Source organism: Calypte anna, unplaced genomic scaffold (genome assembly GCF_003957555.1).
Source record: "Calypte anna isolate BGI_N300 unplaced genomic scaffold, bCalAnn1_v1.p scaffold_86_arrow_ctg1, whole genome shotgun sequence".
NCBI classification, from domain to species: Eukaryota; Metazoa; Chordata; class Aves; order Apodiformes; family Trochilidae; genus Calypte; species Calypte anna.
In genome coordinates, this window is record NW_022045534.1 from 817,066 (window position 1) to 841,406 (window position 24,341).

Here is a 24,341-nt window from a genome sequence, read left to right on the forward strand (position 1 = left end):
GACACTGCTGGGAACAACCAAGACACACCTGGAGGTTGCTGATGGATCCCCATCCCATCTGTCTTCCCGGGAACACCTCCCACACCCCGGCACACTGAGCAAACCCCCTCAGCCCAACCCTTCCAGCTCCTCAGCTCTCTGGTTTCTTGTTCCAGGCTGTTTTGGGGAGAACGAGGTTGAATCCATCTCCTGCTCTGCTCCTTCCCTGACCAGCAGTTCAATCCTGTGATCTCCTAAAGCCTTTGGAATTCTGTCTCTCTCCCTCCCCCCCCTCCCACTGCACTCAGCTGGGGATGGAAATTCCTTCTGCCTTAAACCTCAGCACTGAGCTCAGGGCTTTGTTCCTCTTTGCTCCTCAGCTCCTCCAGCATTCCTGGGACATCCCCAGTGGGGGAACCACCTGCTCACAGGGAGGAGAGGGAAGAGCTGGCTGGGGGTTCAGGAATCATGGTTTGGGTTGGGAGGGACCTTGGAGATCCTCTCATTCCAAGAGCCCCGTGTGGCTGGCAGGCAGGCACGTTGGGCAAAGCCCCTCAGCCCAGCCCCTCCAGCTCCAGCTCCTCAGCTCTCAGGGGGCAGAAGCAGAGGGGGAGGCAGCCCTGAGCACCCCTGGCCCTCCAGAGACAGCTCCAGGAGGAGAGCAGCCCCAGGCAGGCAGCCTCCCCCCCAGCTGCAGAGACACCACCTCCCCTGCCTCCTCACCAACACATCCCAGCTGGGAAGGGACTCAAGGATCTCCTGCTCCCACCTTTCCTGCCAAACGTGGAGATGATTCCAGCAGCTGGTTGTGCTCATCCTGAAAGGTTTTCCTCCTGTGCCCAGTCAGAAGCTCCCCAGGCAGCAGCAGCTTGCACCTCCCAGCCCTCCTCTTCTCCCCAGCACTCCTTGGCAAAAGGGCCTCTGGTTCTTTGCAGCCACCCTTCAATACAGGACCCCAGGGATGAGGTCTCCCCTCCTTGGATCATCCCTGTGGTCCTTCACCAGCCTGTCCTCATCCTTTTGGAATAATGGGGCCTGGAACAGACTTGTCCTGTCTGTCCTGCATGCTGAAATGATACAATCCCAGACTGCTCTGGTTGAGAAGGGATCTTAAAGCTCATCCAGTTCCAACCCAGATTTCCCTGGTCATGGTCAGGGACCCCTCCCCCAGCCCAGGGTGCTCCAAGCCCCATCCAACCTGGGCTGAGACACTGCCAGGGATGGGGCAGCCACAGCTTCCTTGGGCAACCTGGGCAACCAGGGGCTCAGCACCCTCACCCCAAGCAATTCCTCCCTCACATCTCATCCCCAGCTCCCCTCTCCCAGCTCCAAACCCTTCCTCCTTCTCCTAGCCCACTCCAGCCCAGCCAGGACATCACCTTATTCCAGGCCACCACTAAGCCATGTCCCACACCTGAGAATCACAGAATGCTCATGGCTGGAAAGGACCTTGGAGATCACCAAGTCCAACCAAACCATTTCTCCCTCCCTCCCTCCCTGCCCAAGATCTCCTCTCCATCTCCCCTCTCCCAGCTCCAAACCCTTCCCCCTCGCAGGCTCCCATCCCTCCAGGCCCTGGAAAAATGACACCCCAGGAACCACCCTGGAAGGACAACAGCAACATGGCTCAAGAACAAGAGCAAAGCAAAAGAGCAGTGAGATGAACCCTTTGAGCTTTGGTGCTGGAGAGGAAGAAAGGACAGCCAGCACCTCCCTGCCTATGGAAAACCCCAATGCAGTGCTCCCCTCTGCTATGGATCCCATATGGCCCCAATGCAGTCCCTGGGGGTTTCAGGTGCCAGGGCAGAGCCTGGTTGCACTTCCAGCTCCTTCCTTCAAAGGTTTCCAGCACTTTGACCCAGACCCAGACTGCCAGGAGGTGACAAGAGACAGCTCTGTGGGGCTGAGTGTGCAGGGAGCAGCCACAGGGCAGGAACAACTTGGTCCTGAGCTAAGTGTGTGTGTGTGGGGTCCCTGGGCTGGAGGTGCCCCCACCACGTGGACCTGCACCCTCAGTGATCCCTTTATGTGCCACACACCACCCCCTGGAGCACAATGCTGCCCCCCACCCAGGTTGGGGGGACACAGAACCCACTGCCCCCCCTGCCCTGCAAGGAGGGGTCCCACACCTCACACAGTTGTGGCTCCACTGCTGGGGTCCTCACTGCACCCCAGGGAGGGGCAATGGAGGGGTGGGGGTCACACACTTCATACAACCATCCCCCCCACAGCAACAGACCCCACCGTGGCTGCCCCCCCCCTCACCCCATAGCTCATGGGGTGAGGACCTGCACCAGTCCCCACTCACCCACCAGGTCCCACAGCACTCAGCCCCCCGCCCCCCCATACATCCCCCTCCTCCCCCAGCACTGAACCCCCCTGCACCAGGCACCACAGCAGCCCAGGACCCTCAGTCCCAGGGTCTCACTGCAGCCCCCTCCCCACCCCGAGCTCCAGGACCCCCAGGACCTCACACACAGCCCAGCAGGGCACAGGGCCCCATGCAGCCCCCCCACCCCTCGCCCTCAGCCCCTGAACCCCACTGCAGCCCCCACCCCATTGCCAGATCTCAACACCTCTGCCCTCCCAGGGACTGGGTCTCACGGAACCCCCTCCCCACAGAACCTCACCCTGATCCACCCCAAGGCAGAGGGTCCCACAGAACCCCCCCAAACCCCCCACCTCACTGCAGCCCCCACCCCATCGCTGGATCTCAACACCTCCCACCCCCCAGGGGACTGCATCCCACAGAACCCCCTCCCCAAAGAACATCACCCTGGCCCCCCCCATCCCCACACCTCACTGCAGCCCCCACCTCATCACCAGATCCCCCAACACCTCCCAACCCCCCAAACCCCAGGTCGCACGGAGCCCCCTCCCCACAGGACTCACCCCCCCAGCCCATGGCACAGGGCCCCCACCCCAAATCCCACTGCAGCCCCCACCCCATTGCTGGCCCCTCACGGCACTGGGGCCCACGGAGCCCCCTCCCCACAGAACCTCACCCCCCCCTCATGGCACAGGGCCTCACAGACCCCCCCCAAACCCCGACCCTCACTGCAGCCCCCCCCAACACCTCCCACTTCCCACAGCCCCGGGTCATACAGAACCCCCATCCCACAGAACCTCACTGCCCCCCCCCGAACCCCCTCCCCAAAGAACATCACCCTGGCCCACCCCTCAGGTACAGCCCCCCCATTCCCCACACCTCACTGCAGCCCCCACCTCATCGCCAGATCCCCCAACACCTCCCGACCCCCCACAACCCGCGGAGCCCCCTCCCCACAGAACCTCACCCCCCCCCCCCCCCCAGAGCCCCCTCCCCAAAGAACATCACCCTGGCCCCCCCCATTTCCCACACCTCACTGCAGCCCCCACCTCATCACCAGATCCCACGGAGCCCCCTCCCCACAGAACCTCACCCCCCCGCCACAGAGCCCCCTCCCCAAGGAACATCACCCTGGCCCACCCCTCAGGTACAGCCCCCCCACCCCGAACCTCACTGCAGCCCCCCCCTCACCGCCAGCTCCCCCAGCACCTCCCGATCCCCCACAACCCCGGCTCGCACGGAGCCCCCTCCCCATGAGGCGCCCCCCCAGGCCCCCCCACCCCCTCGGGCTTGCCGCGGGTACCTTGTACTTGCTGAACCCCGCCAGCTGCTCGGCACTCACGTACTCCATGCTGCCCCCGGCCCGGTCTCCCCGGGTCCCTCCGCTCTCCGCCCGCCCCGGCCCAGGCCCAGGCCCCCCCCCCCCGCCGGCCCCCGCCTCATCGGCCCACCCGGCGGGACCGTGACGTCATGACACACGCCCCCTCCTCCCCTCCCGCCCACCGACAGCGCCCCCTGCCGGGCGGGAGGACAGGGGGAGCCGAGTTGAGGGAGCGAGAGCGCCTGAGGGGAAAGGGGGAAGGGAAGGGCCCGGGAAAGGGTGGGGATTGGGGTTTTAATAAAGAAATAAAGAAATAAAGATCACGGGAGGAACCCCGGGAGTGCAATGTGGCGCTAACAGAGGAGGAGCGCTGTGTGCTGTCCGCTCCTCCGAGCTGGGGAGTCGGTTCTGAGCCCCTCAGGAGCAGGAGGAGATGGAGGGGCTGGAGAGTGTCCTGAGAAGGGAATGGAGCTGGGGAAGGGGCTGGAGAAGATGGAGAAGGGGATGGAGAAGTTGTCAGGAGCATCTGAGCCACTTGGCTTTAAAACCAGGAATATTCACCCATGGAATAGTCCAACCTGCCCACTCTGCACTGATTCCTCTCTGCAGGGATCCCTCAGGGTGCAGGAGACCTCGGGGTGGGGAGGCTGAATTTCATCCTCCAGCACCAGAAGGAGATGGAGGGGCTGGAGAGTGTCCAGAGAAGGGAATGGAGCTGGGGAAGGGGCTGGAGAAGATGGAGAAGGGTGTGGAGAGTAAGGAGGAGGGTCTGGAGAAGATGGAGAAGATGGAGAACATGGAGAGGGTCTGGAGAAGGCCAGAAGTTCCTCTTGTCCCAGTCACAATTCCTCCTGTACCTCCTGTGGCAGAGCTGCAGCAGCCACAGCCCTGAGGCTGCAGCTGGGAGAGAACTTCAGGAAATGGTGAAACTGCCCAGGAGCAGCTGAGGGAGCTGTGGGGGAACTGAGCCTGGAGCAAAGGATGAGAAGGAGATGGAGGGGCTGGAGAGTGTCCAGAGAAGGGAATGGAGCTGGGGAAGGGGCTGGAGAAGATGGAGAAGGGTCTGGAGAAGTTGTGAGGAGCATCTGAGGGAGCTGTGGGTGCTGATCCTGGAGCAGAGGAGGCTGAGGGGAGACCTTGTGGCTCTCTGCAAGCCCCTGAGAGGAGGTTGGAGCCAGGGGGGTCGGGCTCTGCTCCCAAGGAAGAAGGGATGGGACAAGAGGAACTTTTGGCACACCTCAAGTTGTGCCAGGGGAGGTTTAGGTTGGAGCTGGGGAAGAATTTCTGCCTGGAAAGGGTTGTCAGGGCCTGGCCCAGGCTGCCCAGGGCAGGGCTGGAGTCCCCATCATGCCTGGAGGGGTTTCAGAGAAGGCCCTGGGGATGTGGGGATGAGGGAAGGGTTGGGGTCCCTCGGGGGAGATGAGCTCCAGGCTGGGCTGGCAGAGGGGATCCTGCAGATGGAGTCCTGGCTGCCTGTCCTGGGGAAGGCTCTGGGAGATCCTGCTCTCAGCCTCAGCCCTTCTCTCTCCTCAGGCACTCCAGGCCTCCCAGTTCATTTTCAGGACACGCAGCATTCCCACCCTGGTGCCTGGAGGTTCAAGGTCAGCATTTTCTCCAGGAGCTGGCACGGGGACCCCGCTGCCTCCATCCACTGGTGCCATGGGCCAGGGGCACCTCTGCTCCCAGTCTGACTCCAGTAGCTGCTCCCCAGTCCAGTCACACACACAGAGGTCTCACCAGTAAGCAGCACTCTGTCCTCCCAGCACTCAGACTGCCGAGGTTGCTCTCCTGGCGCTGCCTCCATCCCTCTCATGTCAGCTCGGGGCTCTTGCTGTAGTTTGGGTCTGGTTCCCTTCTCCCCGTCCTTCCCCAGCTGAGCAGCTCCCTGATCAGACAACCTCCCTGGGACAAACCTTCTCCCCTCTCCCTCCTCAGTTCATGGCACTGACCAGGCTGGGGGCCCTCCAGTGCCTCCCTTACTTCCTCAGATGTGGGTAACTGGGGGATCCTGCTTTATGGCTTCCTCCCTGCATTATTATCCCTGGAGACACTGGAGAAGGTCCTTGAGCGGACAGCCTGACAGGAGCAGTCCCTTTCCTTCCCCACACAGCCCATGGTTGCCTCCTGCCTGTCTGCACAGCACAGCCCCTGGACTCACACACGGCTGTGTCCCACCTGAAACCCAAGGACACGGGGACCCCTCAAGGAGTGCAGCTCCATCTCTTTATTAAGCAAAGCTGACAAGCAATGGTTCTGCAGCACCCCTGCAGCCCACTCCCCTTGGCCTCCCAGCAGAGCTGCAGGAGCTGTGCAGGACCTGAGCACCTCCCTGGTGCCATCCCAGCCGGTTCCATGTCCTCCAGACCACGGCTCCGTGTCCTGCAGGCCCTCTGGGTGGCACAGATGCTGCTGAGGAGGCTGCAGAGGTTCTCCCCGGTGCTCACACAAAGGCTTTTGGTCAACAGCCAAGCCAAAGCAGTTGCTGTGAGGCAAAGCAGATGTCAGGGTTTGTGGTGAGGAAGGAAGAGGATTCCTGGAGAAGCGGAGGGGTTCCTGAGCCATGGCAGGAGCAGCACACCTCACCCAGCTCTGCCAGCACTTGGGTATTGCTCTGCTCAGGTGGCTCCAGCTCCAAGGATCAGGAGATTTTGGGTGGATAGGCTTGTATTACATCTTTGTGCCATGCAAAGCAGCTGCAGTTCTGCCTTCATCTCCCTATTGCTTCTCCAGTTCCCTGAGCGCTTCCTCCTTCTGAATTCTGGTCCATTCGAGGGGGATTTCTCCTCTGCCACGAAATTTCTTCTTGTACCATTGCTCCAGATCCGTCCTGAAATGAGACACAAACCATTTCCAGTAGGCTTGCATGGATGGATCAGGAGGAATGTTCCAAGAGGAATAAGGAGGCCCTGCATCCCGGTATTTCTTGTAGGGGATCCATCCCTTTTCATGATGCAGGAACCGGCAATCGCTTGCAACTGAACTAGAACAAATATCAATGACCAGGTTTTCAGTTTGGTACCACCACCCTCCCACCAAAGCCTCCGGGCGATGGTAGATGACCTGATGGTCTCCATCGTGGTTCCTCATGTTGTTTGTGCAAACAGCCCCACAGAAGGGACACTTCTCCCAGCACCCTGAGAAGTGTGTAGCCAGGATGGTGTGAGGCTGGTTTTCAAATGAGCTCAGATTAGCACTTGCAAACCCTTTCTTGATCTCGTTCCTCAGGTCATCCAGTGCCTGTGTCATGGTGTTGTTCAGGAACTCCATGTCTGTTACCTCCTGATGCTCAATGGCCTTCAGGTCACTTCTGGGCAAATTTAGCACCTCTCCCAGCTTGCTGCAGAACTGATCCAGCCACAGAGAGATTTTGTCAGCCCTGTCTGTTCTGTCTCGGACAATGTCTGTTGATGTAAAGACAGCTGTGTGGAGGCAGTCACAATAGAAAGAGAGAGACTTCTCCAGAAGCTGCTTCAGCCTCTGGTTCTCACCAAAGCAGTACTCCTGAACCCGTCGATGGATGTAATTCTTCGTAAAGGATTCTGGGAAAGAAATGTACTCCTTGTACAAGGAAAAGTTTTGTTGTTTTGCCAGGTACTTCAGGATGTGAACTTCCAGAGAGCGTCTGTTGCTCTTGAAATCTGAGACGTCGTCTTGCATGACCTCAGCTATCTTAAGAGCTGTCTTGTTGTAGACCGCCCGGCGAAGAGCTGGGGCAATCTTCTCACACAGGAAAACAGAAAAAGTTGTAACAGAAGTGGCTCCTTGGCAGGAAATCTGGAAGCACCTAAAGAAATCTTCTCTCTTGCTCTCCAGGTAGACAGTTGGATTGTTTGCTCTCTCGAACGCCGCGTGCATGTCTTTAAACCTTCCTGCTGCCATGCTGCACAGGAACAGAGATAAATCGATCTTGTAATCTTTGTTAAAAGTGTATCTTGCAGTGCTCGGGACAGAGCTCATGCCCGTCTTGACCTCATTTAGTATTTCATGAATGAAACTCCTACTGAAATCCCTTTTCTCCTTTTCCTTCCTATCAATGTTTGCCTTCACACGCTCTATGACGCTCTGGGTGATGCTGGTGATTGTGTTTCCCTCTGCAGCATCCAGATCATTGTAGCCCACTGATTTCTTTAAACTCCTCCAACCTCTCTCAAGCATGGAGTTGGGCTTTTTCACAGCAATGTGTCTCTCCAAGTCAACAGCAAACGCTTTGTGGCGGGGGAATTCCCGGATCCGCTCGAGGAAGTTGGGCTCCTTAAAGTGCTCCAGAAGGACATCTTCTATTTCCACATCGATATCCACCTTTTCCAGAGGGGAGGCAGTGGAGGAGACTTCAGTAATCCAGAGTGCCCAGAGGGAAAGAAAGTTGTCTCTCAGCTGTTTTTCACTTAGGCTCTGGCCTTTCAGCTGCAGAGCCAACTGCCTGCTCCTTTTCAGGAGCTCGTCTTCGTATTTGGACTTCCTTTCATCCAGTTTACACTGGTTCTTCCTCAGCTCAATGAGATTCTCACACTTCTTTCGGGTTTCAGAAAGAAGAGAGGCTTTCAGTTCTTTCAGCTTCAGCTCCATGCTTTTTCTCCACTGGATCAGGATCTCATGGTCCTTGTCTTCACTGAAATACTTTTCCATGTCCTTGTCGATGGCATCGCTTTTCCCCCGCACCAGCTGCTCAAGGTCGCCTAAGGTGACCTTCTGCAACTCCCCGTTCTGAATCTTATTGGTCAGCTTCATTTGCAAGTCCAAGATGTGACTCCTCAGCTGCCAGCTCCAGTGACTGAAGGCGGCCTCCAGGTTATTGTATGCGGCAATCTCCAGGGAGTTCTTGAAGCTGAAGATGAAGTTCTCGTTCCGCAGAGCATTCCAGAGGTCGCTGATTCGGACTTTCAAGCCGGAGAGCCTCAAGACGCTGCCCTGCGACTCCTTCTTGGCAGCTTGGAGGATTTTGCTCTTCAGTTCCTGGACGTTCTGGCTGTAGGTGGGGTTGGGTGGTGCCATTGGGGGGTTTCCTTCCCAGAGGTGAGCAAAGTAGTGAACGTGGGTGTTGACATCGAAGCGGATGACCTCGCTGAAGCTGCGGACGTCACAGAACTCCTGCTGGGCAGCTATCACAGTCATTTCATCCAGCTTTTGCTGCAGACGTCTTCGTCCTTCCATGTTCTGCTCCTTGGCGGTGATTTCTCCCACGTTCTGGTGCACAAAGAGGCAGCTCGGAGAGAGGTTCACTTGCCTCATCCTCAGAAAAGCCTGCACAGCAATCTGCAGGACGTCCTGCATTTCGGAAGGGTTCTCTCCAAAGATGTTGATCAGGGTCACGTTGCCGATGCCGATGACAAAGGTGGCCAGCTCGTTGTCGTGGTGAAAGGACTGTTTATTGGCCATCTCGATGGCCCGAAGTCCCTCCGTGTCGACCACCAGCATGTAGTCAAAGTCCAGATCCCGCTGCAGTTTCTCCTCCAGCCTGATCAGCTGCATGAAGGCTCCCCGGGTGCATCTCCCCGCGCTGACGTTAAACTGCAGACCAAACATGGCGTTCAGCAGGGTTGACTTCCCCGTGCTCTGGATGCCCAGCACAGAAAGAACAAAGACTCGTTTGTCCCCCAGCTTCTCAATTAATCTCTCAAAGATGGCTCCCACCCATCGCAGAGGCACGTAGGAAGCGTCCCCGTCCATCAGCTCCACGGGGTACCCTGAGAGCATCAGATCAGCTGCGATTTCGGGGAGTTTGACAACACATTTACTCTCGGAGTCCATGGATTCCACAGCTTCATAAATCTGCCCGACCTCTCTCAAAATGTGCTCCAGGCCGATGGAGGAGTTGTTGATTTCCTCCGAGAGCTGATCCAGCTCGCTCACCAACAGGTCCTTCAGGCTGCTCTTTTCACCGCTTTTCTTCATTGCCAGGATCTCAGACCAGAGCTGGTGATACTGTCTCTTCAGCTGGTCGAGGCGATCGGAGGACAGGTCGTCTGTGAAGACCTTCATCCACTGCAGGAAGTATTTCTTGGTGTCTGCTGGCTGGGACTGGAGAAAGCTGAGGATGGATCTCATCAGGGGGTTGAGGGGGAAGGCTTTCTCTCGTTGCTGTCTCCTTATTGCCAACTTCTGAGCTTCAATTTGGCTCCGGTGATGCTCGATGCTCCTGTTCCTCTTTTCCTGCAGCCGAGTGAGTTCTTTGTCCTTTTTGCACCACTTGTACCAGAGTTTGCCTTGAAGCGGCAGCAGGTGGGACTTGATCTCAGCCAACTTCTCTCTCTTGAGCAGCTCCACCAGCGCCTTTGCCTCCTCTTTAGCTGTCACACAAGCCTCCGTGTCTTCGTCGACCAAGAAGCCGTGCTCGCGAGCTTTCTCCGTGCAAGCGTCGAGGCTGAGAACGGTGCTGGAGCCTTCCAGGAGATCCCTGATGGTTTTTGTCAGCTCAGCCATTAATTCCGCTTCGTTCCTGTTCTTGACAGCGATCCTGAGGATTTGGCTGGATCTGCCAGCTGCCACCTTCTCTTTCTCCGTGAAAAGACAAACCAAAGGCCTCTGCGACTGCCACAGCTCCTCTAGAATTTTCTTCCCTTTCGGGTCGCTCTGGCTGGACTCGGACAGGAAAACCACGTTCACCGCCGAGATCTCCCGTAGGAAGCGCATCTGCTTCTCGTGCTCCCTGGCGTCTCCGCGCAGGTTACAGAAGGCGACGCAGCGGTCAAAGCTGTCGTCGTCGCTGCCCCGGGGACAGTACCAGGAGATCTCCACCAGCCCTTTCATCAGCAAGCAGTCTCTGGTGCTGCTCTTGCAATGTCGGTGGAAAAAAGTGTCGTGCTTCTGTTTGCTCAGGAGAGCGTTGAGGATCTGAGACTTGGAAGAGCTGGGAGAGCTGCCGATGCGTGTGAAGGACACGATGGGCGTCTCTGCCTGGCAAATGAGTTTGTTGTTGTAACTCTTGGTTTGGGCCCCCTTTGCCGACTTCTCGGCCCCTTTCCAGCTCTTCTTAATCTGGCTGAGGGACCAGAGGGGAAATTCGATCTGGGAGGTGCAGGGGTTGGGTACCAGGAGGGGCAGAGCGAACTGGCAGAACGCGAGCTTCATCGTCATGTACGGCCTCATGAAATCGTCCGCGCAATGGAAAAGGGCCATCTGGATGTCCATGGGGTGCACGTGACTCTCCCCGCTGGCAGAGTCGGGGGCCTCCTCCTCCAGATCATTGAAAAGCTCCTCAAAGTCACCCGAGAATCGGCGCTCCTGCTTGGGGGGGTCGGCACGGGCGCGCGTCCCGGGTCGCTCTCGTCCTTGCACGTCAGGTACCTCACCCGGTAATCCACGGTTAAAAGCTTCTGCAGGAAGAAAAGGGGCAGCTCGTGGTCCCTGCTGGGCTGGCCGTCACGTAAAGATGTGCTGCAGATGATGTGGAAAGCTTCTGTCCCCATTTTCCTTGGGTAGGCACCTTCTAGGCCGAGGCGCTTGAGCAAGCGGAGGAACTCTTGGTTTGCGACGGCTTCGTTGGCTTTGGAGTCGCTGGCCCCTGACTTGGCTTTGGGCGGACCCGAAGGCTCCCTGGCTCGGAAAGTCTCTTCCATGTCCTTGATTATGCTTTGTCTCTTCAGATCCTCACACGTCTTCTCCACGTGCCCGCTGATGAAGGAATTCAAGTCACTTCCCAGCATCTCCCAGTCTTGCAGCCCACGGTGCTTTTCCAGGAGAGTCTTGATCTCCGGGCACCAGGAGCTTTTCATGTGCTGGTCCATGAAGAGGAGCCGCTCGTTCTTCTGCTCAGGGGACAGCTCTTTCTCTTGGGCTGTCAGGGTCAGACCCGTCAGCAGCAGGAAGGCCTGGGCTCTGTAATCATCTTGGTCCTTCAGGTTCTGGTACTCCTCCTGTCCCGTTTGCATTTCCGTTACCATGAAGTTAATTTCTGGGTATCCCAGGAGGTTCCGGAAGGCGCCGCTCTCCACCTGGTACCCCGTGCTGCTCGTAACCAAGAGCACCAAGAGCTCTGTGCCTTTCTGTGCCCTTTCCTGGAGACTCCGGAGTAAGGAGTAGACAGACTGGCTGGCAGTCAGGGTGGCTTTGATCTTCGCTTCGTGAATGGCAGATGCCGAGGTTTCTGGTGCGTAGGTGACCTCCTGGATGTGCTGCTTCATTTGCAGCAGCGTCTGGGTGAGCTCCCCAAGCTCAGAGACGTTAGGAGTTGGGGGAAGGCTGTCCTCAGCGTGGAAGATCCATTGCATCACGAAGGAAGAGTTGGGGAAGTCCTTGACGGAATAGATATAAGGGTCCAGGAGGGACCTCAGCAGGGCCTTGATGCAGATGGGGTTTGGTGGAGGTGACTCCTGGCAAAGCCGGACGGTGCCGAGCAGGAACTTCTGCAGCCCTTTGTCTGACAGGCAGACGTCGATCCAGACGCTCTGGTTTTTGGTTTTCTCACTCAGGCTCTGCTTGAATTCCAGCAGGGTGAGCAGTTGCTTTTTATCCAGCGTCACCTCCCAGGCCTTCACCTCCTCCAGCAGAGCTCTGGCCTCTTTCACCGCGCCGAGCAGTTCCTCCCCGAAGACGGCGCCGAGGCTGCAATGGGTCAGCTCTTGGTAGGCAGCCCTGAGGCTGCTGCTCACTTGATAGGCAGACTTGAAGTCACTGCTGTGGTTGAGGAGGATGATGTCCCACACCGGGAGCAGCTGGAAGCCACGGTCGATGACACACCAGGTCGTGTTGTTAGCTACGAGCCCCGCTTTCCACTCGGGAAGAGAATCCCTGTCTGCTGGGCCTCCGGTGTGGGTCACGTAGAGCTGAACCCCCTTGGAGCTGCTCTGCCTCTCTCTCCCCTCAGCAGACGCCTGCGAGCCGGATCTCTGGAGCTCCACGTCCAGCCCTGCGCTGCCGACGAAGCTGCTGTAGCTGCCCCCCACGTAGGAGGTGAGAGCTTCAGACGTTTGTCGCTTCATCTCCTCCCGCTGCTCGGCTCGGAACCCTTTCGCGGAAGCTTTCCACCAGAATATCCCCCCGAAGTGGAGGGGCCCCTGGTTGACGTGGGAGCCGAAGGTGCTGAAGAAGCTGGTGCACCTGCTCCTCAGCATGGCGGGCCTGTCTGCTTCCTCAGTGATGCTCAGGAGCCGCTCGAGTTCCTGCAGCTCCCGCAGGGCCGGCTCCGAGAGGTGAAGCTGATGCTTCTGGAAGTAGCAGGAGGCCAGAGGGATGTACTGGTACTTGGTGCTACAAATGTAGTTCTTCTCAGAGCAGGACTGCTGGGTCTCTTCTGACTGTGAGGACGTGCTGGCATCTGTACTGGCCTCAGCCGTGAAGCCCCAGAAGCCAGCTTTGGCAGAAACGCTGATGCTGAAGCCCAGCTGCTCCATGGACTTGGTGAAAGCGGCTTCTGCTGCAGAGGAGGAGAACTCCTTGCTCTCGAGCAGCGACCCTTGCTCTGGACCAGCCAGCTTGAACCCCTGGGGAACCCTGATGAGCTGCTCTCTCTTTGCCAGCACCTCCGTGAGGCTGCTGGTTTTGTAGATGCCCTGCAGGGCCAGGCCCCCCGAGGCCCGGCTCAGCACCTCCGTGTCCGAGATCTTCTCACCCGTGGCTATGGATGACTCCTTCTTCTCCAGCTGCTTCTGGATGCCCTCCAGCACCTCCCCCAGTGACTGCCCTGCCGGTGCCCAGTATTTTGGGGGGATCTCCATGGCTTGCCACAGAACCTCTGCTTTCTCCCTGAGGACTTCCTTGCTGTGGCCGCAGCTGCTGTGCATTTCTTTCAGCTCCTTCAGGACTTGCTTGGCCTCTTCTTGTCTCTGCTTCGCCATCTCCAAGCGCTGCTCCTGCAGCTCCTCAAAAGATTCTTTTCTGTCCCTCAGGGCCAGCAGTTTTTGGAGTGCCTTGGTTTCCCAGGGGTACCGTACTTCACACTCCAGCTTCAGGTAGTCTTCATAGCCCAGATGTTTCAGGGCTTCTCTGGATTTGACTCCCAGCATCTGGGACACTTTGGGGACCCAGTGTTCAGCATCCAGACCTTCCTTCTCAAATGCTTCTGCCAGGAGATCCATAGCAAGAAGGGCCTTTTCATGATTCCCTGGAATGTCCTCTTGCAAACTCATGGCTGCCTCTGGAAGAAGAAAACTTCACATGACTTTCTTTAAGGTGTAAGAGCTCACGGCCTCTGAGAAGAGGGCTCTCCAGCAACTCTGGTTTCAGAGATTCCTCCTGCCAAGTTGCTGGCACCCAGCCTGGACCCTCCCAAAACCTGGCTGTCTCCATCCCAGGAACCTTAGGGTAGCATTCCAGTGCCTGAAGGGGCTCCAGGAAAGCTGGGGAGGGACTTGGGACAAGGGCCTGGAGGGATGGGAGCCTGCGAGGGGGAAGGGTTTGCAGCTGGGAGAGGGGAGATGGAGAGGAGATCTTGGGCAGGGAGGGAGGGAGGGAGAAATGGTTTGGTTGGACTTGGTGATCTCCAAGGTCCTTTCCAGCCATGAGCATTCTGTGATTCTCAGGTGTGGGACATGGGTTAGTGGTGGCCTGGAATAAGGTGATGTCCTGGCTGGGCTGGAGTGGGCTAGGAGAAGGGGAAGGGTTTGGAGCTGGGAGAGGGGATGATGGATTCTCCGTGTCTGGAGATCTTTCCAAAGAGCCTGGATGTGGCACTGAGTGCCATGGGCTGGGAACCACGGGGGGAGTGGAGCAAGGGTTGGACTTGATGAGCTCTGAGGTCCCTTCCAACCCAGCCCATTCTATGGGGATGAGATGTGAGGGAGGAATTGCTTGGGGTGAGGGTGCTGAGCCCCTGGTTGCCCAGGTTGCCCAAGGAAGCTGTGGCTGCCCCATCCCTGGCAGTGTCTCAGCCCAGGTTGGATGGGGCTTGGAGCACCCTGGGCTGGGGGAGGGGTCCCTGACCATGGCAGGGGGGGCACTGGGGGGGCTTTGAGGTCCCTTCCCACCCAAAGCAGTCTGGGATCTCATGGCAATGGATGTTTCTGCTGATTTCCCATCTGTAGGTTCAACCCTGAAGCTGAGTGTGTGTCCCAGAAACAACACACACACACACACAACCACAACCACCTGCACCCAAGGGACTCATCAATACAGAAGCACAGCCCCCCGGGGTGTTCCTGTGTTGGAGAGTTTTTGGAAGGAAAGGGAAATGTGAGCAATCCTGACCATTGAGCTTTGGTCAGAGTGAGCTGAGGGCCTTGAGGCCCAGCTGCAAGGTTATGAGAAGATCAGCTACAGGAAAAAGGTAAGGGAGTTGGCAGCAGAGAAGAAGAATATCAGGCTGGGAAAGCATCCCACAGACAGCACAGAAAAGCTGTGTTTAACCAGTTAGACAGAGCCCTGTGGCACATGGAGAATGTGTTGTACCCATCAGCAGTGTGCCTACATTATGTTATCAGCCTGGCTGTGTATGAAAGGGCTCCTGCTGCTCTCCATGAAGGGCAATGCTTGGATTATATTGATCTGTGGGTTGTACTCTGTGCCCTTCCCAACAAATGGTGCCTGAACTGGGACTCTGAATTGCTGGTGGCTGCTTCACACGAGGATTTATCTGGATGCTGGGAAACGTGGATGGGGTTGGCACTGCTTGGGAATCACAGCAGGAGCTGGAAGTGAGCTGGGCACTCAGCCCTGTAAGGAGGGCACTGGAAACCTGAGGGAAATGCAGTTCCCAGGTAGGTGCTGTTGCTAGGTAGGATACTCTGAGAGAGAGGGATTCCTGGTAATCCAGAACAGCTCCAGGAGATGATCAAGTGGGATAAAGAGAGAGCCCTGGTCCCCACTGTCAGTACAGCTTTCAAGCTGGAAACGTGGGAAGGAGTTGGGAAGTCCCTATGGGATGAAGTCAGCAAAGGATCTAAGGAGGCTGGAAAATCAGCCACGTTGTGGAGACTGATTGGAGACACATTAAAACAAATGAAAAGCAAGAGGGCAGCAGCAGCCTCCCCGTTCGCTGCCTTAACTCCTGATCTACCAGTGCTGAGGAATGCCCAAAACACGGACTCGACCTCTAAACAGTTATTTGAGGCACCTAAAATACCCCCACAGCACCCGTGGGGGCTGTACTGATTGCAGCTCAGCCAGCTCTGCCATTTGACCCTGGGGTTCTGCCAAGAAGTAAAAATGGGACCGAGAAGCAAAACCAAAAGTGACCGAAAACAGCACCAGGATCATCGGAGGATCCAGAGGGAGAGAAGCTGGAGAACAGGGGGGAGGAATCTCAGGATGCAGACCCCCCCTTCTGCCTGTGGCTCCTGGTGCTCTGCCACTGCCTTCCCCCACACCTCCACCCCTGATTTATCTCCTCAACCACCAATGCCATCAATTTATCCTCCTCTTCCCCTGTCAGCACCGTCAGTGCCTGCTAGAGAGCAACAGCCAAGGAAAGAACTGGGACTGGGAGAGAAGCAACTGAGGGATCTGCTGGAAAAACTGAAGGAACTGGAGACCAAGGATGAGTATACCCTGGGGAACATCCTGAACAACCCAGGGGCACCAATCCATTTTTATTCCATTCCCTATTCCCTATTCCCTATTCCCTATTCCCTATTCCCTATTCCCTGTTCCCTATTCCCTATTCCTGATCCATTCCCTATTCCTGCTCCTACTTCCCTTAACTCTTTAACACCCACTGCTCTACCTCTTCCAGATCCAACATAGGGAGGGGAGGGTGATGGGGGGTGGGAGTGTGGATCTGCTAAGTAAATGGAAGGGGATTATTCAAAATGCTATAGTTGAAGGAGAAATGGTTCCTAACATGGGTCCAGTGGCTTTTCCAGTGGTTGTGGGACCAGGAGGAGGAGGTCAATGGGTTGGATTAGATGGGAAACTGATAAAAGAAGCCATCAGGCAGTAGGGATTGAAATCCTCATTTACTCACTCCCTTTTGCAGCCTCTTTTTACTGCTCAGTTGTTGGTGCCACATGACACAAAATGCTCATTAATGCTCTGTTAACTCCTTCTCAGCTACTGCAGTTTCCCCATAAATGGCAAATGCTGTGTGACAGTGCAGCTGTGATTCCCAGACAGAACCCCCATGGATGGGATGGGGTGCAAGCACCAATGGAACTGGGTGCTGCTCCTTCTGGACCTGCAGCTTTCCAGGCACGGTGTCAGACTGAAGTGTCACAACTTCCACAAGAACTGGTGTGTAAAGCTTTGCAAACTGTGCAGGGTCCTGCACAAGCAACCCCCTCCTTTACAAATACTAAACAGGGGGGAGCAGAGCCATGTTCAGGATGTGTGGATCACTTATACTCAGGGATAACATCACATCCTAAATTGCCAGAAGAGATGAAAACAGAATTTTTTTTGATACTTTATGCTAATGAAAATCAGGACCACTCCTGAGAGGTGCTACAGCAGCCCCATGGTTAGAAGCTCCTGAGCAAATGCAGGGAGCAGATAAAGCTGATTAGGAACCCTCGTTGCATTGTGGTCCTCACTGTTGATGTGTATCCTGGTGCGGGGTGCACTGGTGTTCCACACAGAGATAAGAAGCTGGGTTGGTAATTACACCTTCAGTTTTGGTTTGGGAGATTTTACCACCTCATCTTATTTTGGGCTGACTGGACTTCAGCAAGGCCTTTCACACCGTCTCCCACAGCATCCTCCTGAAAAAGCTGGAAAAAGCTGTCCAAGCCCCCAGCTTGGACAGGAGCACCCTGTGCTGGGTTAGGAACTGGTTGGAACGGGCCCAGAGAGTGGTGCTGAACGGGGCTGCATCAAAATGGCGGCTGTGGTGTCCCCCAGGGATCAGTGTTGGGCCCAGTGCTGTTCAATATCTTCATTGATGATTTAGATGAGGGGATTGAGTCCATCATCAGCAAATTCACAGATGACACCAAGCTGGGGGGAGTGTGGATCAGCTGGAAGGCAGGAGGGCTCTGCAGAGGGACCTGGACAGACTGGAGAGTTGGGATGATCCCAAGGGGATGAGGTTCAACATTCCAAGGGCCGGGTCCTGCACTTTGGCCACAACAACCCCATGGGGAGCTCCAGGCTGGGCACAGAGTGGCAGAAAGGGACCTGGGAGTCTGGATTGCCAGGAAGCTGAAGAGGAGCCAGCAGTGTGCCCAGGTGGCCAAGAAGGCCAATGGCATCCTGGGCTGTGTCAGGAACAGCGTGGCCAGCAGGTCCAGGGAAGGGATTCTGCCCCTGTGCTCAGCCCTGGACCTGCTGGCCACGCTGTTCCTGAGCCAGCCCAGGATGCCATTGGCCTTCTTGGCCACCTGGGCACACTGCTGGCTCCTCTTCAGCTTCCTGGCAATCCAGACTCCCAGCTCCCTTTCTGCCACTCTGTGCCCAGCCTGGAGCTCCCCATGGGGTTGTTGTGGCCAAAGTGCAGGACCCGGCACTTGGAATGTTGAACCTCATCCCATTGGGATCATCCCAACTCTCCAGTCTGTCCAGGTCCCTCTGCAGAGCCCTCCTGCCTTCCAGCTGATCCACACTCCCCCCAGCTTGGTGTCATCTGTGAATTTGCTGATGATGGACTCAATCCCCTCATCTAAATCATCAATGAAGATATTGAACAGCACTGGGCCCAACACTGATCCCTGGGGGACACCACAGCCGCCATTTTGATGCAGCCCCGTTCAGCACCACTCTCTGGGCCCGTTCCAACCAGTTCCTAACCCAGCCCTACAGAATCCTGCTGCCACTGACCTGTTGTTGTCAGCTTTTAGGTCATGGTTGTGAAGTCTTTGATGAATGTGCTGCATGACCTTGTCTGATCTTTTGGAGTCAATTCACAACCAAATACAATGGATTAAGATAACATGAAAAAAATTAATTGTTGCACATCCTGGGTTAGATGAATGGTTAAACCCCTTAGGGATAGGGGGGTAGCTTAGAGATTTAATTAGAGATAGGGGGGTAGCTTAGAGATTTAATCAGACAAGGCTTATCCATTTTATTATAATAAAATTATTATAATTTTATATATATAATTTTACATTATTATAATATAATTATTATAAGAACTTTGCTTTTGTATTACTAGTGTGTTGTTTATGGAGATGCCTCATCAGCATGTTATGTCTGTGATGAGGCAAGTCTGGATTGCTCAAAAACAGGAAGGGGGAATTGTTGGAGAGTTTTTGGAAGGAAAGGGAAATGTGAGCAATCCTGACCATTGAGCTTTGGTCAGAGTGAGCTGAGGGCCTTGAGGCCCAGCTGCAAGGTTATGAGAAGATCAGCTACAGGAAAAAGGTAAGGGAGTTGGCAGCAGAGAAGAAGAATATCAGGCTGGGAAAGCATCCCACAGACAGCACAGAAAAGCTGTGTTTAACCAGTTAGACAGAGCCCTGTGGCACATGGAGAATGTGTTGTACCCATCAGCAGTGTGCCTACATTATGTTATCAGCCTGGCTGTGTATGAAAGGGCTCCTGCTGCTCTCCATGAAGGACAATACTTGGATTATATTGATCTGTGGGTTGTCCTCTGTGCTCTTCCTGACACTGCTGGGTGGCCCAGCACAGCCCCATCCAAGCCCCTGCATCCCACACCCTCTTCCCAGCCTCCTGGTCTCCTCCTGGCTGCTCCAGCCTGGTGCTCCCCACCAGAGGCACCTCACACCCCTCACAGAATCGTGGAATTCCCACAGCTGGAAAAGCCCTCTGAGGACAGAGCCTCCAACCTCCTCTTGGCCCATCAGGACTGAGTGGAGACCCTGGAGCTCACCCAGGACAGGGTCACCCAGAGAGGTGTCCAGGGGGGTTTGGAATCTCTCCAGAGATGGGGACTCCCCGACCCCTCTGAGCAGCCCATTCCAGGGCTCTGCCACCCTCAAAGCCAAGAAGTTCCTCCTCATGTTTAGATGGAACTTCCCATGATCAAATCTGTGCCCATCACCTCTTGTCCTGTCACCAGGCACCAGTGACAGAAGTGTCCCCAACCTCCTGTCAGCCCTTCGGGTACTGATGAGCTCTGCTACATCCCCCTCTGGCTTCTCCAGACTGAGCAGCCCCAGCTCTCAGCCTTTCCTCCTCCTAAGAGAGATGCTCCAGTCCTCTCACCATCTTTGTAGCCCTTGACTGGACTCTCCCCAGTTGTTCCTTGTCCTCCCTGTACTGGGGAGCCCAGAGGTGGCCTGAGCAGGGCAGAGCAGAGGGGAAGAAGAACCTCCCTCAACCTGCTTGCCAGACTCTCCCTGGTGCCCCCCAGGATGCCACTGCCCTTCTTGACAGTGCTCTGCCTGGCCCTGGGCTTTGGCTCCTCTCACCTCCCAGCAGATGCTCCTTTGGGTCAGGTCCTTGAGTTCAGAGGGGACAGGAGTGGGCAAGGTGCCTGGCACAGCTGAGACAGCACCTTGTGACACTGCAGGCCTGGCAGACAGGAGGAGTTCAGATGAGGATGAGGAACAGCCCGAGGAGTCAGGAGGAAAAATACTCAGAACGAAAGCCCAAAAATCCTAAAGGAGAGGAACAGAGTCAGGAGATGCCTCCCCCACCCTCAGCAGGGAGAACTGATTCCAGGGAGTGCTGGAGGCCATTCCTGCCCCAATCCCACATCCTGTGGGGTGGGTGCAGCCCAGGGACAGCTTGCAGAGCAGAATCCGGGAATTATTTTTGGTGGAAAAGACCTTTTAAGATCATCAAGCCACAAGGTAGAGACCTCCTGCACAGAGTCCCTTCTGCATGCAGCACAAGGTGCCCAGGGGTGAGCCAGGACAGGACTAATGCCTGGACAGCCAGCAAGGGGAGGAAAACCAAGCCTGGCCAGGAAGTCAAAGAGCAAGCTGACTCTGATGTAAAAAGGATCCAGAGGGATCCTGCCCAGTGCTCAGCCACTGCTGACCCCTCAGCCACCATCCTCCTGCCACCAGTGTGCAGCCACCAGCAAGGGAGGGGCTGGGGGTCACTCTGCTTTCAGAGTCACAAACCCCAGAGTGGGTTGGGGAGGAAGGGACCCTAAAGCCCCCTCAGTGCTCCCCCTGCCATGGTCAGGGACCCCTCCCCCAGCCCAGGGTGCTCCAAGCCCCATCCAACCTGGGCTGAGACACTGCCAGGGATGGGGCAGCCACAGCTTCCTTGGGCAACCTGGGCAACCAGGGGCTCAGCACCCTCACCCCAAGCAATTCCTCCCTCACATCTCATCCCCATCTCCCCTCTCCCAGCTGCAAACCCTTCCCCCTCGCAGGCTCCCATCCCTCCAGGCCCTTGTCCCAAGTCCCTCCCCAGCTTTCCTGGAGCCCCTTCAGGCACTGGGAGGTGCTCGGGGGTCCTTGGCCCTTGTTAGCTTCTCCTTCCCCCCCAGCCCAGCTCCTGGGGGCTGCTCTCCATCCGGTCTCAGCAGAAGGGAAATCCAGGAAATCAGAAGCAGGAGACCAAGCAGATCCCTGCTCTGTGCTGACCCCCAGCCCCAGAGCTCATCCCGAAGGTCCTACCTTCTCCTCCAGCAGCTCCAGACTGGGCTCAGCCCAGCTCAGCCCCTCTCTGATGAAGTCCCCGAGTCCCCCCCTGATGACAGGCAGGAGATCAGCTGCCTTCCTGGAAATCAGGACTTGCTCTGCCCAGAGGGTGAAAGTGAAACTGAGGAGCTGCAGGCAGGGTGGGGCTGAGCCAGCACCTCCCAGGCATCAAGCAGCTCTCAGGGAATCCACACCAGGATCCCAAACCCGCTGGGGTGGCTTCTTGCCAGCTCCCCCAGGCACAGTTTTGGAGCCAGCTTGGGCAGCCAGGGGCTCAGCACCCTCAAGTTAAAGAATTTCTCCTTCCCTCCCTCCCTGCCCAAGATCTCCTCTCCATCTCCCCTCTCCCAGCTGCAAACCCTTCCCCCTCGCAGGCTCCCATCCCTCCAGGCCCTTGTCCCAAGTCCCTCCCCAGCTTTCCTGGAGCCTTTCAGGCACTGGAAGGAGCTCTAAGGGGTTCTCTCCACCCTTCCCCCCCAGCCTGTGCTGATAGTGGGGGTTGCCCTGACCTCCCCTTGGCCTCGTTGGATCTCAGGAGGTCCCCATGGGTCCCCTTCTCCAGCTTCTCCAGGTCCCTGTCTCTTCCCTCAGAGCTCCCAACCTTCTCCTCAGGGCTGCTCTCCATCCCTCCATGGGGCTGTGGGGCAGGATGGCCCCTGCCCCCTCTCTCTGCCTTCTCCTGCCTGGCCAGGGCAGCTCCCAGCTCCCCAGAGCCCCCTGGCCAGCTCTGGGATGCTCTGGTGAGGTGGGACCTTGGGGACAGGGGACAGGGGGGTGGTCCTGGTGTCCAGGGCTCTGTAGGGTTCCCTCACACACGGACGTGAAGCTTCAGCTCTGAACCTCCTTCCTTTATTCCACCTCACACAGCACCAAGTCCCTTCTGGAAGGTCCCTTCCAAGCCAAAGCAAAGCCCTGGGGAGAAGCTCTGAGCCCCAAGCTCCACTCGAGGGGCTTTGAGCTCCTGGCTGGTTCCTGCTGGGATCTCTGCCCAAGTGGTGCCTCTTGGCAGCCTCCATCCTGGGGAGGGCTCTGGAGGATGAAGTTTGGAGCCCAGCAAAGAGAAGGAGTTTGTTGTGGGGGTGGAAACCCAGAGGAGCCTGGGCAGCACTGTGGGTTCCAGGGGCTGCTGAAACCCTCTCCAAGAAGAGCTCTGATTTCTGAGAAACAGCAACAGCTGAGCACGAGGGAGGAGCAAAACAATGGAATGAAAGTGGCCCCGTTCTGGGCCAAGAGCAGAGCTCAGGAGAGCAGAGAGCAAACTGCCCAAGGCCTCCTCTGTCAATAATTAACACAGTGATGGGGAGGGTGCTCATTAACACCATGGGGGCAGAGACCTACACATTTCCCCCTCCCCAAGATCTCCTTCCATCTCCCCTGCTGCAGCTGCAAACCCTTCCCCCTCATCCCAACCCTCCAGACCCTTCTCCAAAGTCCCTCATCCAATCCCCCCCTGCCAGGAAGCTCACAGTGAAACCCCCTGGGTCCCAATGGAACCAGGAAATCCTTTGGGATGGAGAAGACCTTGAAGGTGATGGAGTCCAACCCTTCCCCAGCACCCCCACCCCATGTCCCTCATCCCCACATCCCCAGGGCTTGCTCTGAAACCCCTCCAGGCATGATGGGGACTCCAGCCCTGCCCTGGGCAGCCTGGGCCAGGCCCTGACAACCCTTTCCAGGCAGAAATTCTTCCCCAGCTCCAACCTAAACCTCCCCTGGCACAACTTGAGGTGTGCCAAAAGTTCCTCTTGTCCCATCCCTTCTTCCTTGGGAGCAGAGCCCGACCCCCCCTGGCTCCAACCTCCTCTCAGGGGGTTGCAGAGAGCCACAAGGTCTCCCCTTAGATCTCTACATCCTCACCTGTATTTCAGTTCCCAAAGCTTCAGAAGGGATCCCAACCACCTCTGAAGGGATAAGATGAACCAAACCAACCCCATGGACCTGTGACCATGGAGCACAACCTGCACCACCCCTGCCTCCCAGTCCCTCTGTGTCACTACCAATCCCTTAAGTACATTACAGCTCCCACAACAATCCTCTTAGGGGAAGCCCTCGAGGTGGCTGATAATGGATGAAACATCTTTTAAATACAGGTTCAGCCAGAGGGGAATCACTGAGCTCCTGGCATGGGCAGGAAGAGGCTACAGGGCTCTCAGGTTCTGCTCAAGGCTTTGCCACCAACCTGGAGTCTCCTCCACAGCTTCAGGACAGCTTCAGCCTCACAGGTAGCTCTATGGCTTCTCAGCCACCTCCTGCAAAGGGGGATCAAAGGTGGCCAAAGCCAAGAATTCCCAAAGTTGTGTGACCTGCCTTTGGGTGACAAGAAAGCCTTGGAGCTGTTGGAGCTGCTGGGAGGGCTGGAGCAGCTCTGCTCTGGAGCCAGGCTGAGAGAGTTGGGGGTGTTGAGGCTGGAGAAGAGAAGGCTGCACCGGGGAGACCTTAGAGCACCTTCCAGTGCCTGAAGGGGCTCCAGGAAAGCTGGGGAGGGACTTGGGACAAGGGCCTGGAGGGATGGGAGCCTGCGAGGGGGAAGGGTTTGCAGCTGGGAGAGGGGAGATGGAGAGGAGATCTTGGGCAGGGAGGGAGGGAGGGAGAAATGGTTTGGTTGGACTTGGTGATCTCCAAGGTCCTTTCCAGCCATGAGCATTCTGTGATTCTCAGGTGTGGGACATGGGTTAGTGGTGGCCTGGAATAAGGTGATGTCCTGGCTGGGCTGGAGTGGGCTAGGAGAAGGGGGAAGGGTTTGGAGCTGGGAGAGGGGAGCTGGGGATGAGATGTGAGGGAGGAATTGCTTGGGGTGAGGGTGCTGAGCCCCTGGTTGCCCAGGTTGCCCAAGGAAGCTGTGGCTGCCCCATCCCTGGCAGTGTCTCAGCCCAGGTTGGATGGGGCTTGGAGCACCCTGGGCTGGGGGAGGGGGCCCTGACCATGGCAGGGGGGGCACTGGGTGGGCTTTAGGGTCCCTTCCAAACCCTGACACTCTGGGAACACATGAAGCAGGTTTCACCTATCAGCACCCATCAACCCAGCTGCAGAAAGGTTGCCCAGGATGGTGAGTGGGGAAGATGAACCTCCAGGGGTCTGGGGCAGGGAGAGGAGGATCAGCCAGCAATGACCTTGGGGGATGGGATCAGAGGGATCAGAGCAGTGACCCCGGGGAGGAACAGGGAGGAAGTGAAGGCAGAAGCAAAAATGCAGAAACAGGAAATCCCAGGAGCAGTGCAAGAGCTTCAAGGATCCCATAAAAAAGCTGAGGAGGGACCTTCCAGCTCATTGCAGGAGCTGGGACTTAGATGGTCTTGAAAGGTCCCCTCCCATCCCACCCAGTCCCTGAGCTGCTGCTACAGCT

General features: G+C 56.9%; 2 protein-coding genes across 3 annotated transcripts in view; both read right to left on the reverse strand.

Annotated features, from left to right (window-relative positions):
- The window catches only part of SELENOI (selenoprotein I), a 35,396-nt gene extending 31,669 nt beyond the window's left edge, over nt 1–3,727 (reverse strand). Inside the window, exon 1 of one of the 2 annotated variants that reach the window (XM_030468806.1) lies at nt 3,612–3,727. In XM_030468806.1, coding sequence (XP_030324666.1) covers nt 3,612–3,659 — 48 coding nt within the window. In that variant the 5' untranslated portion in view covers nt 3,660–3,727. The remainder of the gene's footprint in view (nt 1–3,611) is intronic. The other variant, XM_030468807.1, reaches the window with a different exon arrangement.
- A 2,113-nt stretch (nt 3,728–5,840) lies between these two features.
- LOC115597780 (interferon-induced very large GTPase 1-like) lies at nt 5,841–20,996 on the reverse strand. Its single transcript, XM_030468837.1, is given in 3 exon segments — nt 5,841–10,861; nt 10,864–13,699; nt 20,975–20,996. Coding segments are annotated over 2 exon segments (7,347 nt in total). The 5' UTR covers nt 13,694–13,699; nt 20,975–20,996; the 3' UTR covers nt 5,841–6,344.
- Between the last annotated feature and the right edge of the window lie 3,345 nt (nt 20,997–24,341).